This window comes from Orcinus orca, chromosome 9 (assembly GCF_937001465.1).
Source record: "Orcinus orca chromosome 9, mOrcOrc1.1, whole genome shotgun sequence".
In the NCBI taxonomy this organism is placed as follows: domain Eukaryota; kingdom Metazoa; phylum Chordata; class Mammalia; order Artiodactyla; family Delphinidae; genus Orcinus; species Orcinus orca.
The window spans coordinates 58,277,703-58,291,377 of NC_064567.1; the positions used below are offsets into that span (position 1 = coordinate 58,277,703).

The 13,675-nt window shown below is 37.5% G+C and overlaps 1 protein-coding gene across 4 annotated transcripts in view; it reads left to right on the top strand.

The window, feature by feature from the left end:
* The window catches only part of PPP1R9A (protein phosphatase 1 regulatory subunit 9A), a 327,421-nt gene that overhangs the window by 263,441 nt on the left and 50,305 nt on the right, over positions 1-13,675 (top strand). For all 4 annotated transcript variants that reach the window (XM_049715130.1, XM_049715131.1, XM_049715132.1 and 1 more), the window contains exons 9-11: positions 914-1,143; positions 3,090-3,186; positions 3,887-4,058. In XM_049715130.1, coding sequence (XP_049571087.1) covers positions 914-1,143; positions 3,090-3,186; positions 3,887-4,058 — 499 coding nt within the window. The remainder of the gene's footprint in view (positions 1-913; positions 1,144-3,089; positions 3,187-3,886; positions 4,059-13,675) is intronic.

Sequence of the window (13,675 nt, forward strand, 5' to 3'; positions counted from 1 at the left end):
CTGTTCCTAAGCTTCCCTGAAAGCAGAAACCACAAGAAGCTGCCTTTGTGTCCCATCAGAGAGATTTAAATTAATTCAGAAATCATTTATATTTTTACTCACACTGTCTTTTATACTTTTATTCAAATCGGGATTTATTAGGCTCTAGAAACTCAGAACAGTGTCAGCAAAATAATGAGCTACAAGCTATGTTCATGTCAGTTGAAATAAAAGATGTGATAATATCATCAAAAGGGATAGAAACAAAGTAAAAATCACTTTTATCAGATTATTATGCCCAAGGAGCTGTTCCAAGCGTGCTGATGTGTTATATCACAGTTCCGATTAAAGATAACATAATTTAGTCTTAGAGGACTTCATTTACTTGTCCAAGGTTTAAAGGCCAATAATGGCAGAGCCTGGAATTCAAATCTAAACTGTATGACCCCACGGTCCCCCTCTTATCCATTAGGCCATACTGTGTGCTTCTGCCCCTCTCTCCTTCCCAGCTTGCCTCTCCCCACTCCCTTTTTAGTTAACTTTTTATTTATAATTGTATGTTAAAAAAAAAAAAGAAAAACTCTAAAAGAAAGCGTGTTGAAGTTCATTGGATAGAATCAAACTCTAAAACACTTTTTCCTGCTCAGAGAATTTCATACACCACATAGTGTGATGGAAAGATCATGGGAGTTGGAATCAGATCCATGTTTTGTCATTTATCAGATGTGTGACCTTGTACAAACATTTTCACTTTTCAAGGCCTCCATTTTATAATCTGTGTAATAATGAAAATAATACTTGCTCTTCTCATCTCAGTGTGTCTGATGATTTGAGTATATGTAACAATGGAATTTAAAATACACTATAAAAATATGAGGGATTTTTGCTACAGAAGTACCCAGATAATGCTTGCTTTGATATTTGCTTTGTCCAGCTACAAGCAGCAGAAAATGAGAAAGTGAGGTGGGAACTAGAAAAAACCCAACTCCAGCAGAATATAGAAGAGAATAAAGAAAGAATGTTGAAGTTGGAGAGCTACTGGATTGAGGCTCAAACGTTATGCCACACGGTGAACGAGCACCTCAAAGAGACTCAAAGCCAGTATCAAGCCTTGGAAAAGAAGTACAACAAGGCAAAGAAACTGATCAAGGATTTTCAACAAAAGTAAGCAGCAGCTTCTAATGACTAAAGAATAGTTGTGTGTATCTAAAGAAGGTTTACATCCAGTAATTTCATAATATCTAGTGGAAAAGAAAAGGTGACCTCAGAGGCATGCCCCTAAGGAGCATAGTTAATGCATAAATAGACATTAAGTTTTAGAAATCTCTTGCATCATTTTTCATATGCGATTATAGTTTTTCTTCTATAATTTTTTGGCAACCTCCTGTTTTGTTGTTGTTGTTAATCATTAATAGTAACTGTTAAACCATTTGAACCTCTATCCTTTTTGAAACATCTGTGATTTAGAAGCAAGAAGCCCAGCTGAAGTCATGCAGAATGACTATTGGATAAAGTACTTACAAAGCAGCAACTGGGGCCTTGATGAGGCTGCTTCTATGTCTATTCTTAGAATCAGTTAACTTCAGAATTTTCCCACTACAGATAGTGTAAATGTTGACTAGCAAGACCTCCTGCCCTGCCAGTTTCCTTCTTTCAGCTGTTGAGAGAATCAAAAGGGCCTTGGTTCACTGCAGTAAGAGACCATCACCACACTCTGCTTTTAAATTTCAACTGCTATTTCTGAGCTAATGCTGCTTTGATTCCATCTGTTGAATCTTGGTGTAATTTCAGGGAGACTGACCAGGGAGATTTTTACGGATTTTTTTCAACAGTTACTTCTGGCTAGCTAGAATAATAGAAAGTATCACCAGTATCTCATCTGGTCTTCTATGTCAAGCCTTAAAAGCTAAGCATAGGGCTTCCCTGGTGGCGCAGTGGTTGAGGGGCCGCCTGCTGATGCAGGCGACACGGGTTCGTGCCCCGGTCCGGGAAGATCCCACATGCCGTGGAGCGGCTGGGCCTGTGAGCCATGGCCGCTGAGCCTGCGCGTCTGGAGCCTATGCTCCACAACGGGAGAGGCCACAGCAGTGAGAGGCCCGCGTACTGCAAAAAAATTTTAAAAACCTAAGCATATATGTAAGAGTCACCGTAACTATTATTTCCTATCATGGAAATAATGTTTGTAATGTTTAAAAGATATTGCTATAAAAAGTGTATTAGAAAGGGGGGAATTGTTCTTATGACCATGAATTCAGTACATCACTATTTTAACTCTTTTTACCAAAAATATACCTAACTCTATTTCATGTAATAATTTTATAATAAATTCTACCAAATTTGCATATTGCATTCCAGACTTTTAAAATGGAGGTATTTCTCCTTCTCCCCATATTATCCTCAGGCATGTAGTGACAGCTCCGCCTTAGTGTTTCTGACCCAACAGCCCCTCTACTGCCATTTATAGGAAGCAATCTTATTATAATTATCTTTTTAAAACTCTTACCATCCAGTTCCATCAGTTTACTAGGTAAATGACTTTATAAATGTGGAATTATATCTACTTGACATGTAATTATCTCCACTAAATTATCCAACATGGGTCATTAGTTCAGTAGCTTCTATCTAAATATGAACGGGTGCTCTAGAGTCAGGAGCTACAGATGAAAATCTTAGTAAGCAGGATCAAAGCATTTTTCTTTACTTTGTAATCCATTAAAAGTTTTTTTTTTTTTTTTGCGGTACGCGGGCCTCTCACTGTTGTGGCCTCTCCCGTTGCGGAGCACAGGCTCCGGACGCGCAGGCTCAGCGGCCATGGCTCACGGGCCTAGCCACTCCACGGCATGTGGGATCTTCCCGGACCGGAGCACGAACCCGCGTCCCCTGCATCGGCAGGCAGACTCTCAGCCACTGTGCCACCAGGGAAGCCCCCATTAAGACATTTTATTTGCTTTCATTACTAGATACCTTTTCTCTGTGATTGAGTTTTGTTTATTTAAACAGCTGTCTAGTTATTTATTTCACTGTGCAGTTCATTGCTTCTGATAGGAATTTTTACATTTCCTCATTTGTTGAGTGTTTGATGCAATGAGATCTATTATTTTCTTCTTAAGAGAACTTGATTTCATCAAAAGACAGGAAGCAGAAAGAAAGAAAATAGAAGAATTGGAAAAAGCTCATCTTGTGGAAGTTCAAGGCCTGCAAGTACGGGTGAGTTATATGCTCAAAGCCACTGAGTAATAGGGCAGCCAGACAAAAGTATAATTTGAAAAGATACATGCACCCGCATGTTCATAGCAGCACTATTTACAATAGCCAAGATGTGAAAACAACCTAAATGTCCATTGACAGATGAATGGATAAAGAAGATGTGGTACATGTATACAATGGACTACTACTCAGCCATTAAAAAGAATGAAATAATAGAGATTATCACACTAAGTGAAGTAAGTCAGAAAGAGAAAGACAAATACCATATGATATCACTTACATGTGGAATCTAAAATACAACACAAATGAACATATCTATGAAACAAAAACAGACTTACAGACATAGAGAATAGACTTGTGGTTGCCAAAGAGGCGGGAGGGTTGAGGAGGGAAGGACTGGGGGTTTGGGATTAGCAGAAGCAAGCTATTATATATAGGTTGGATGAACAGCAAGGTCTTACTGTATAGCACGGGGAACTATGTTCAATATCCTGTGGTAAACCATAATGGAAAAGAATTTGAAAAGGATATATATATGTATAACTGAGTCACTTTGCTAAATAGCAGAAATTAAACACAACGTTGTAAATCGACTATATTTTAATAAAATTAAAAAAAAAGAATAGGGTAGTTTTGCCTAGTGCTTGGAGAGAAGTGCTGATTTAGGGTTTCATGAATGGATATTTTTTTTGTCTCTTAGATTAGAGATTTGGAAGCTGAGGTGTTCAGGCTACTGAAGCAAAATGGGACTCAAGTTAACAATAACAACAACATCTTTGAGAGAAGAACATCTCTTAGTGAGGTCTCTAAAGGAGATACCTTGGAGAACTTGGATGTCAAGCAGACACCTTGTCAAGATGGCCTAAGTCAAGGTTTGTTTAACCTAACCATAAAAAATGTTTTTAATGACTGTAAAATTTGGCCTTACATTCTTCTTTTTTTAACTCAGAGATTTAAAAGTTGAAAAAGTCTTCCTGCTGTGGGAAAGAAAAACGGGCTTATCAAAATAGGAAGTTATAATTTTTCTCTCATCTTATCAAAAATAAATCTTTGATGTAAAGAATTAACAAAATTCCAAATCAGACAAGTCAGATACTATTTTTAAACCACCATAAAATTGATAAGCTTAATAAACTGCCTTAAATTGATAGCTCGTCCCATATAGGGTGAGTTACACTACTTAAGTATTAATTAGTAAGGCTTAAAATGAGTGATTTTTAAGTCCCTAGAAAGAAGATCTTTTTCATAACATCGGAAGGCTGACTTCTAGCACTTGGAATTCACTAAGAAGTTCTGTGTACTTTTCTGCTTTTACCTCGATGTCCTGTGTATACGTCTCATTCTTTCCTGTCAGAGACCAAATCAGACCAGAACACGGGAAGCATTTTGTATTGTGAATGGCTGTCTTCTTTCATACACCAACCATAAATAAATCACTTATTTGCTTCCCTCACACACGCCCGTGCATAGACTGTGTGTATAAGAATGTGTATGAATGTTTTAATACGTATAGTGTATTTATAAATTAGAGAATGTATAAGAATTTATAACGATAAATGCACAGGCGGACATAAAACTTTTTATTTCATCTTTTAAAATAGGTACCTAGTAGACCTTAGAAAAAGTGAAAATAAAAGAATGTCATGTGGCAGCATTGTCGTGAAGGGACTGACAACTCACAGGCAGTGGTCTGACATGCAGTAAAACTGTGATCACTAATGAGCTGTTTAATTCTTTGATGCTCTTTCGCACATATTAAAATGTCTCCAATGAGATTTTCCTGATAAACAAGTGTTTATATCATATCGTTAACTTTCAGAACTAAACTCTTAGCCGTTGAAAGTGAAAAGTATTGGAAATTTTCATTTAAAAGTAAAGTGGTATTTAGAGATTTGCATCTGTTCACTAAGTTTATATCCTTTTGCTGTGTTTTCCCTTACTAAGACATAATCTGTAAATAATGCCTCCCAGGCAGTTAAAGAAGAGTATTTAGCACCAACATTACCACTAACTGAAGAGGTATGTGACTTTAGGAAGGTCATTCAACTTCTCTGGCTTGGTTTTTTACTATGTATAACATCAAAATGGCAACACTTCTTTCTTCTCCACCCTAAAGGGTGTTTGAGGTGAAAAAAAGAAATTTTATTAGAGCTTTTATGGAGTTACAATTTTTATATCTGGAACTCGATAAGATTGTTTTCTTTAAAAAGTCAGAAATCAAATCAATGTGTTTTTTTCACCTTTTTGAATATTTTAATTCTTCAAATTCGTTGTAGTTTATAATAAATATATATTCCTGCTATGCCATACACAAAGTATGATCAGTAACCAGTAGCTTTCCAGAGTCTAATTCATTTCTGTTCATTTCTTTTAGTTCAGAAATCTGTATCCTGTCAAACATACAATTAATGGTATTTATTAAATTATATTACTACAGAATATCAGCAAACTATACTATAAACATGCTGATTTGGATTAAAACCTTACATTTCTTCTGAACCCTTTTTCTTCTCTTCTACACCCTCCATTTTGCCACATAATTATCAGTTTCCCTAGCAACGCTGTCGGTTCACGGTGAGATGCAGAGACTACTAATTCTTTCTGAAACCAATCCATGCTTGTGCAGTAGAGGTAGAATCAGTCATCTCAGACATTAGTAGCATACATATCAAGTGATACTCTTCCAGTTTTGCTGCCGAGGACAGTCAGTGATAAATCTCCTTGAATTTCAGTTGCTTGATCACATAAACTAAAATGGCTTGGTCAGTAGCTAGATAGGAATGCTCTGGAAAGCACTTTTCTAAAGTGATCCTTTGCTTCTGTTGCTAGGGAACGCTAAAGTCCTAGAGGTTCAGAAAAGGAAGTAAAGCAGCAGACCAAACGCAAGCCATTTGGTATTTAATGATCACCCTCCCCCCCAACACACACCTTTTTGCAACAGGATGGGTACAGCGGTTGAAGTCAGTTCTGCTAGTGTGCGCCCTTGAGGTGCAGTGCTTTACCTCTCCACCTCCTGTGGACTGTCCAGTTCTGATTTGTTTTCCAAGCACTGGAGTGTTTTATTGATAGGATGAGTGGTTTAGCATCTTTTTGGGTCTGAGGCAGCTCAGTGAAGCAAAAGGATTATCAGTTATAGGTCAGTGAAAATCTATGTTAGAATGAAATGTGAAAGAAAAGGAAGGAGAGAGTGAAGGAGGCAGAAAGATAAGAGGAGGAAAGGAAGAGCATGTAAGCAGCTGCTTCTTCACAAAAACTCATGTTCTTCTAGGAACGAGAGTCCCAACTGGGGATGGATTAATTATGTGACTCTCGATATTAAATTATTGTACATTTTAGAGTGATAAAACCGTTTTTCAAACCATGCAAAAATTTGCCACAGTTAAATTTATATCCAAACATCACATGTATGGTTCTTTCTATAAACTAAGCCTACTCAAGTATCTCATTAAAATGTTGACAGATTGGGAATTCCATGGAGGTCCAGTGGTTAGGACTCTACGCTCTCACTGCTGAGGGCCCCGGGTTCAATCCCTGGTCGCCAAAAAAAAAAAAAAAAAAAATGTTGGCAGATTATATATACAAATATATTATTTAACACATTCTGATACTTTTTTCTTAAAATCCATAAAGCAACTATAACAATTTCTTTTCACCAAGAGATGAAACAAACTCTAAATCCCTTCTAGTTTACGCCAGTATGCTGGTCAGATACTAGTTTACATGTGTTCCAGGATGTGAAAAATGACAGTTTTGTCCCACTGCCATGTTTCATATTTATTGTTTCTTAGTGTCTGAGTAATGCTGGTCTGTATAAGAGTTCTCTACCTTGTATCCAAAGGCCCCGAAGTGACTAGAAATGGCTGTGGCCACTCAGATATTCAAGTCAGGATTAGAAGAAGAGCAGAAAACAGGCATGTTAGAGAGATCTTGGTAGGAAAAAGGGTTGTAGTCGTAGTTTGATTAACTTCTCTAAAAAACTCACTTAAATACCATGCTCTTCCTGAGGCAGGTGAAGGGTTTGGTATGAAACAAATAGATGATAGAAACATTTTAAGAGATGAGAGGGAGTTTGAAGAAGAGAAAAAAGTGAATAAAATTAGAATAATTTTTTTCCTGATTCATAGACCTTATGTTAAAAGTGGGACCTTATGTTAAAAGTGTGTCATAGGGTGTTCTTGGAGTAAAAGTAGTCTTTGGATGCCGGAAGAAGAGCTTATACTTAATTCTGTAAGCATTGTGACCCATTAACAGTTTTGTTTTTTCTCAGAAATTAAAAACTCTTTTAATGGAAAAAGATAACATTTGCAAAGTCAGCAATAGTGATAACAAACAATACTTTAACACAATATTGTAAATCAACCATACTTGACTTAAAAAAATTATTCTTGGGAACTGATGTAGTGTTTCTACGGGCCAGGCAGTGTTTTAAGTTACAGCAATTCATTTAATCCTCACAACAACCCTAAGAAGTAGTATTGCTGTCATCCCATTTTACAGATCAGGAAACTTCAGATGGAGAAATTAAACCATCTGTCCAAGGTCACTCAGTGAGCGAGAGGTAGAACCAGGAGCTGGATTCATCCAGCTCCACAGCCCATTTTCTTAACTATTCAACTGAACTGTACTGGTTTTCTGGAGTCTGCTGCTTCTCCTAGACAACTGATAGGAACTCTTTGCCCCCAGAAAAGGCTGAAATCATAGGAAGTCAGGAAATCCAAAGCAATACCGTTAATAGTTTTGAGGCATAACAGGAACTGGGTCACTGCTAGGTTTGTAAGTGTAATTCAAGGATCCCTTTGAAGTTTGGGCATTAGTACCAAATGCTTCTTTTATTTCACGCCCATCTACTCAGCCAGTGGGGCACTGATTAGATAACACTGCAAGTTATCTTCTCCAAAGTATGAACATGGAAGATGGTATATAAAGCATTTTATCCTTAGTTCTTTTAGTTACTTACTATTTCTTAACTCTAATGAGAACTGTGCAAGAAGAAAAAAGACTTAAATTGCAAGATAGAGGATTATAGGAAAGTCGAGACTTTCATAATAAATTGTGGCTGGAATTAGTCAATCCTGATTTTTTTTTTTTAAGATTTGTTATTTATTTATGTTTGGCTGCATCGGGTCTTAGTTGCGGCATGCAGGATCTTTCGTTGTGGCTTGCGGGCTTCTCTCTAGTTGCATTGTGTGGGTTTTCTTTTCTCTAGTTGTGGTGCGCAGGCTCCAGGGTGCTTCGGTTCTGTAGTTTGTGGCATGCAGGCTCTCTAGTGAGAGACGCAAGCTCGGTAGCTGTGGCGCACGGGCTTAGTTGCCCCGCGGCACATGGGATCTTAGTTCCCTAACCAGAGATCGAACCCACGTCCCCTGCATTGGAAGGCAGATTCTTTACCACAGAACAACCAGGAAAGTCCCAGTCCCAATATCTTTAAAAATAAAAATATTTCTTAGCTACTTTTTAGGTAATTTAAGAATATCCTAGAGAAAGGAGCATAATGATAATGAAAATAATATCTTCTTGCTGTTTCTCTTTTCCCTTACTCTTTTTCCACAAAATGGTTCAGCTGTTGCAATAAGACCCCAGGTTTCTTTTTTTTTTTTTTAATTTTTATTTATTTATTTATTTTGGCTGCATTGGGTCTTCATTGCTACCCACGGGCTTTCTCTAGTTGCGGTGAGTGGAGGCTACTCTTTGTAGTGGTGTGCGGGCTTCTCACTGCGGTGGCTTCTCTTGTTGCGGAGCACCGGCTCTGGGTGCGAGGTCTTCAGTAGTTGTGGCACACGGCTCAGTAGTTGTGGCTCATGGGCTCTAGAGTGCAGGCTTGGTAGTTGTGGCACACAGGCCTAGTTGCTCCGCGGCATGTGGGATCTTCCTGGACCAGGGCTCGAACCTGTGTCGCCTGCACTGGCAGGCAGATTCTTAACCACTGCACCACCAGGGAAGTCTCAGGCCCCAGATTTCTTAAAAGTAGATCTCAGATAGTAGTCCACATTTGAATCCTGAACCCAGTAAGCATCGTCCCAAACCTGAGATTTGTGGACATATCAGTAGAACTCTGAGCCTGCTTAGATATTCAGGCCAGCTAATTGTTTGGTCAGTAGGCCCTATCGTATGGTATTTGCTTATTGTGACCCATTTGTTAGCTTATTGGTTTGCACTGAATCTGATTTTCCTGAATTGAATCATTTTTTTGTAACTTACTCATATTTAAATAAAGTCTTTATCAGGAAGAGCAAGGGGAAGTAAACAACTGCCATTAAGGGTATTTGCCTTTTTCACCACCTGTGTGTTTTTAAATTCTTATATTTCATTCATCATGCACTGTCTAGAAATAACTTGGAGCGACACCTTTATATGACAGGATAGAGTGAATTGAAAGTGGCAAGATAAAGGAGAACAATGAGGCTGAGGACAGAGTAGAACCAGATACGATGCTACAAGTGTATATACCATATTTATATTGTTTCTGAAGCTAAGTCTTTAATTTGGCTGTAAACTTTCTAGTCGTCAGAAGGAGATGGAAACCCTGGTCCATTACATTCTACACAGTGTTCATAAGATTAAGATAAACCATCTGCTCAAGAGAAGTATAACTATTGGTACAAATAATGCATGATTTGGAGCAGTGATATTAATATTGATAACATCCTTCAGTAGATCCACTGATGATTGTATTAGGGCATTTTCACACAGTGAACCTCAGTGTGGACTAATGGCATCACATAAATATACAATGTACTGTTCAGTAAAAGCAATTTAAATTACTGAGAGGAGAGGATGTATAAGAAATGATGGTACTTAGCTCTCTGTTGACCTAGGTTGGTGCTCAGGTGCTCTGTCATGTATGTCAGGTCAAATTTGTTAACCATATTCAAAACTTCTAGAATGTGTTACTGAGGGAGATGTGTCAAAAAATAACACTATAATTGTAGATTTATCTGTTTCTTCTTTTGGTTATGTCGGTTTTTGCTTTATGTGTTTGAGGTGATGTTAATGGATACATACAATTTAGAATCGTTATACCTTCTTGGTAGATTGACCTCTGATCATTAGGAAATGTCCCTCTTTATTTCTAGTAGTTCACCTTGTTATCGATTTTGTTTGAGATTTGAAGAGCTGTATCAGCTTTCTTTTAGTAAGTGTTTGTGTGGTATCTTTTTCCGTTCTTTTACTGCAAATTTTCCATGTCTTTTATAAGCAATGGCTAGTTGTTTATTTCTATTACAGTCTCAATCTTGCTTTTAAAAAATTTTCTCAATCTTTAAGATGCATTTAGAACATTGCTATTTAATTTATTTACTGATATATTGAGTTTAAATCTAACATCTTACTATTTGTTTCTAATCTAACAAAAAATCTTCCTTTGTTCTTTTTATCTGCTTTCTTGCCTTCTTTTGGATTAATCAAGTGGGGATTTCTTTTCTTATTTACTTTTTCCTATATTAACTTTATTCTTTGTGTGGTTACCTACAGATAAAATTTAGAATATTTGCTGGAGAGGATGGATTGACTATTCATTAAGATGTCCCCATTCAACTGTTGTGGGGGGGTTGTTTGTTTGTAAACAAGTTTATTAACATGATTAAAAACATTTTGGGGGGCTTCCCTGGTGGCGCAGTGGTTGAGAGTCCGCCTGCCGATGCAGGGGACACGGGTTTGTGCCCCGGTTCAGGAGGATCCCACATGCCACAGAGTGGCTGGGCCCGTGAGCCATGGCCACTGAGCCTGCGCATCCGGAGCCTGTGCTCCGCAACGGGAGAGGCCACAACAGTGAGAGGCCCGCGTAACGCAAAAGAAAACAACAGCATTTTTTTTTTTTTTTTTTTTTTTTTTTTTTTTTTTTTGCGGTACGTGGGCCTCTCACTGTTGCGGCCTCTCCCGTTGCGGAGCACAGGCTCCAGACGCGCAGGCCCAGCGGCCATGGCTCATGGGCCCAGCCGCTGCGCGGCATGTGGGATCTTCCCGGACCGGGGCACGAACCCGTGTCCCCTGCATCGGCAGGCGGACTCTCAACCATTGAGCCACCAGGGAAGTCCCAACAACAGCATTTTTTGAATAATGACAAAGAATTTCTAAACATGAAAGAATATCAGTGGCTATACCTTATAACCAATATTTGAAATTGAATGGGCAAGCTTTTTTGCCAGTCTTCCTTTTATTAAAAAAAATCCAGTTATTGGTTCCATGTGAAGTCATGACTTGTTTTGTTTGGGAATGAGTCCTTACTGCAACTAAGCATAAAAAAATATCTTCCATAATTGGAGTGTGACCTGCATTACCGAGTAAAGAGTTGGTAAAAATCCTCAAAGCGTTGGGGATTTGTTTTTTCTTAAAAACAAGAAAACATTCTTTTTATACAAGTGTTGTAGTTCTTTGTGAGCTTTTAATAAATATAAATTGTCAGTAAGTTAGAGGTTATACTCCCTGGCAAATGCCTTGAGTATGGTTTTCTGTGTAGCTAATGTAGCATAGATCTGTATATTTAACGGTTAGGATGGATATGGGGTTAATACAGGTTTCTGAGGTTTAAACTAACATTATTGTGTTCTGGAATAGAGTTCCTCCTCTACTCTCAGATGAGCGGAGTGAACACCCGCTGGCTGGCCAGAATTCTCTTTATTTAAAAAAAAAACCTACTTGTTCACAAAGGTAAATGTTGAATCCAGAAATGTATTTTAAAGTCTACATATATATTATCATGACCAACTGTGTCTATGTAAGAAACACAAAGTTGGTTCAACATTTTAAAACTCATATAATTCACACATTAACTAGAGGAAAAATGTATATAATCATTTTATTAGATGAAGACAAACAATAAAGTAGAACAGTTATTCATGGTAAAAAGTTTATTAAGCTAGAAATACATAGGAACTTTCTTAACTTGTTATGTGAGGCTAACAAAAGTCTCTATCAATCATCATATTTAGTGGTCAAATGTTAAAATCAAGAATTTCCTTTAAAATTAAGAATATTTTTAACATTTCACCACTAAATGTTTTTTTTTAATTAATTAATTTATTTATTTATTCTTGGCTGCATTGGGTCTTCGTTGCTACATGCGGGCTTTCTCTAGTTGTGGGAGCAGGGGCTACTGTTTGTTGTGGTGCACGGGCTTCTCACTGTGGTGGCTCCTCTTGTTGTGGAGCACGGGCTCTAGGTGCGCAGGCTTCAGTAGTTGTGGCACGCGGGCTCAGTAGTTGTGGCTCACGGGCTCTACAGTGCAGGCTCAGTAGTTGTGGCTCACGGGCCTAGTTGCTGCGCGTCATGTGGGATGTTCCCGTACCAGGGCTCAAACCTGTGTCCCCTGCATTGGCAGGCGGATTCTTAACCACTGTACCACCAGGGAAGTCCCAAAAAACGTAATTTTTTACAAGCTACCATTTATGATAGCAACAAAAAATATAAGGTAGCTAGTATGAATTTAACAAAAGAAGCTCAAGACCCATGAAAAGACATTCAAGAAGACCCATATAAATCAAAAGAGATAGGAAGCCTGAATACTGTAAAAATGATATTATGCCAAATTAATCTATGTATTCCATACAGTTTCCATCAGAATTTGAACAGGGTTTTTTTTTGTTTGTTTTTTTTTTTTGGAACATGACAAGTTGTTTCTAAAATGTAGGTGGAAGAACAACTTGACCCAGAATAGTCAAGATACTCCTGAAGAAAACCAAGGTGAGGGAACTTGTTCTTTCAGATGCTTAGATTCATTGTAAAGCAATAGTATTAAGACAGTGTAGTGTAATCTGAGCAATTGACAAGTAGACCAGTGCAACAGAATAGAGTCCGAAACAGACTGATCCATTCATGTTAGTTTGAGAATGATACAAAACTGACATTGCAGATTAGTGGGGCAAGGATGGACTAACAAATGTCTGGGAAAATTGACGATTCAAATGGAAAAAAATGAAATTGGACCTCATGAAATAGAATTCATTCATGAAATAGATTTCAAATGGATTGTAGTCTCAAATATGAAAGGCAACATTTATAACTTTTAGAAGAAAATGTAGGAGAATGCTTATGCGATCTCTTATTTAACACAAAAAAATCCAAATCATAAGAAAAGTTTGATAAATTTGACCACAGTAATATTAAGAAAATCTGATCATGAAAAGATACTATAAAAACATAGAAAGAGAAGCCAAAAATTGAGAGAAGATATTTACAGCCCATGTAACTAAGAAAAAAGATTGTTATCGTTATCCAGAATATACTTAAAACTTACCCCAATCATAAGAAAATACAACTAACATAATAGAAAAATGGACAAAACACATAAGCAATCTGTTCACAAAAGAGGAAACCCAAAGATTGGTGAACATAAATAAACATTCAACCTCATTAATAAAAATAAAATGATTGGCAAAGATAAAGTTTCACAGTAATATGTGATAGCCAGTATGTAGGGGGAAAAGAGAAAACTCATACAACTATTTTGTTAAAACAATTTGATATTATCTAGTAAAATGGAAGATGTACAAAT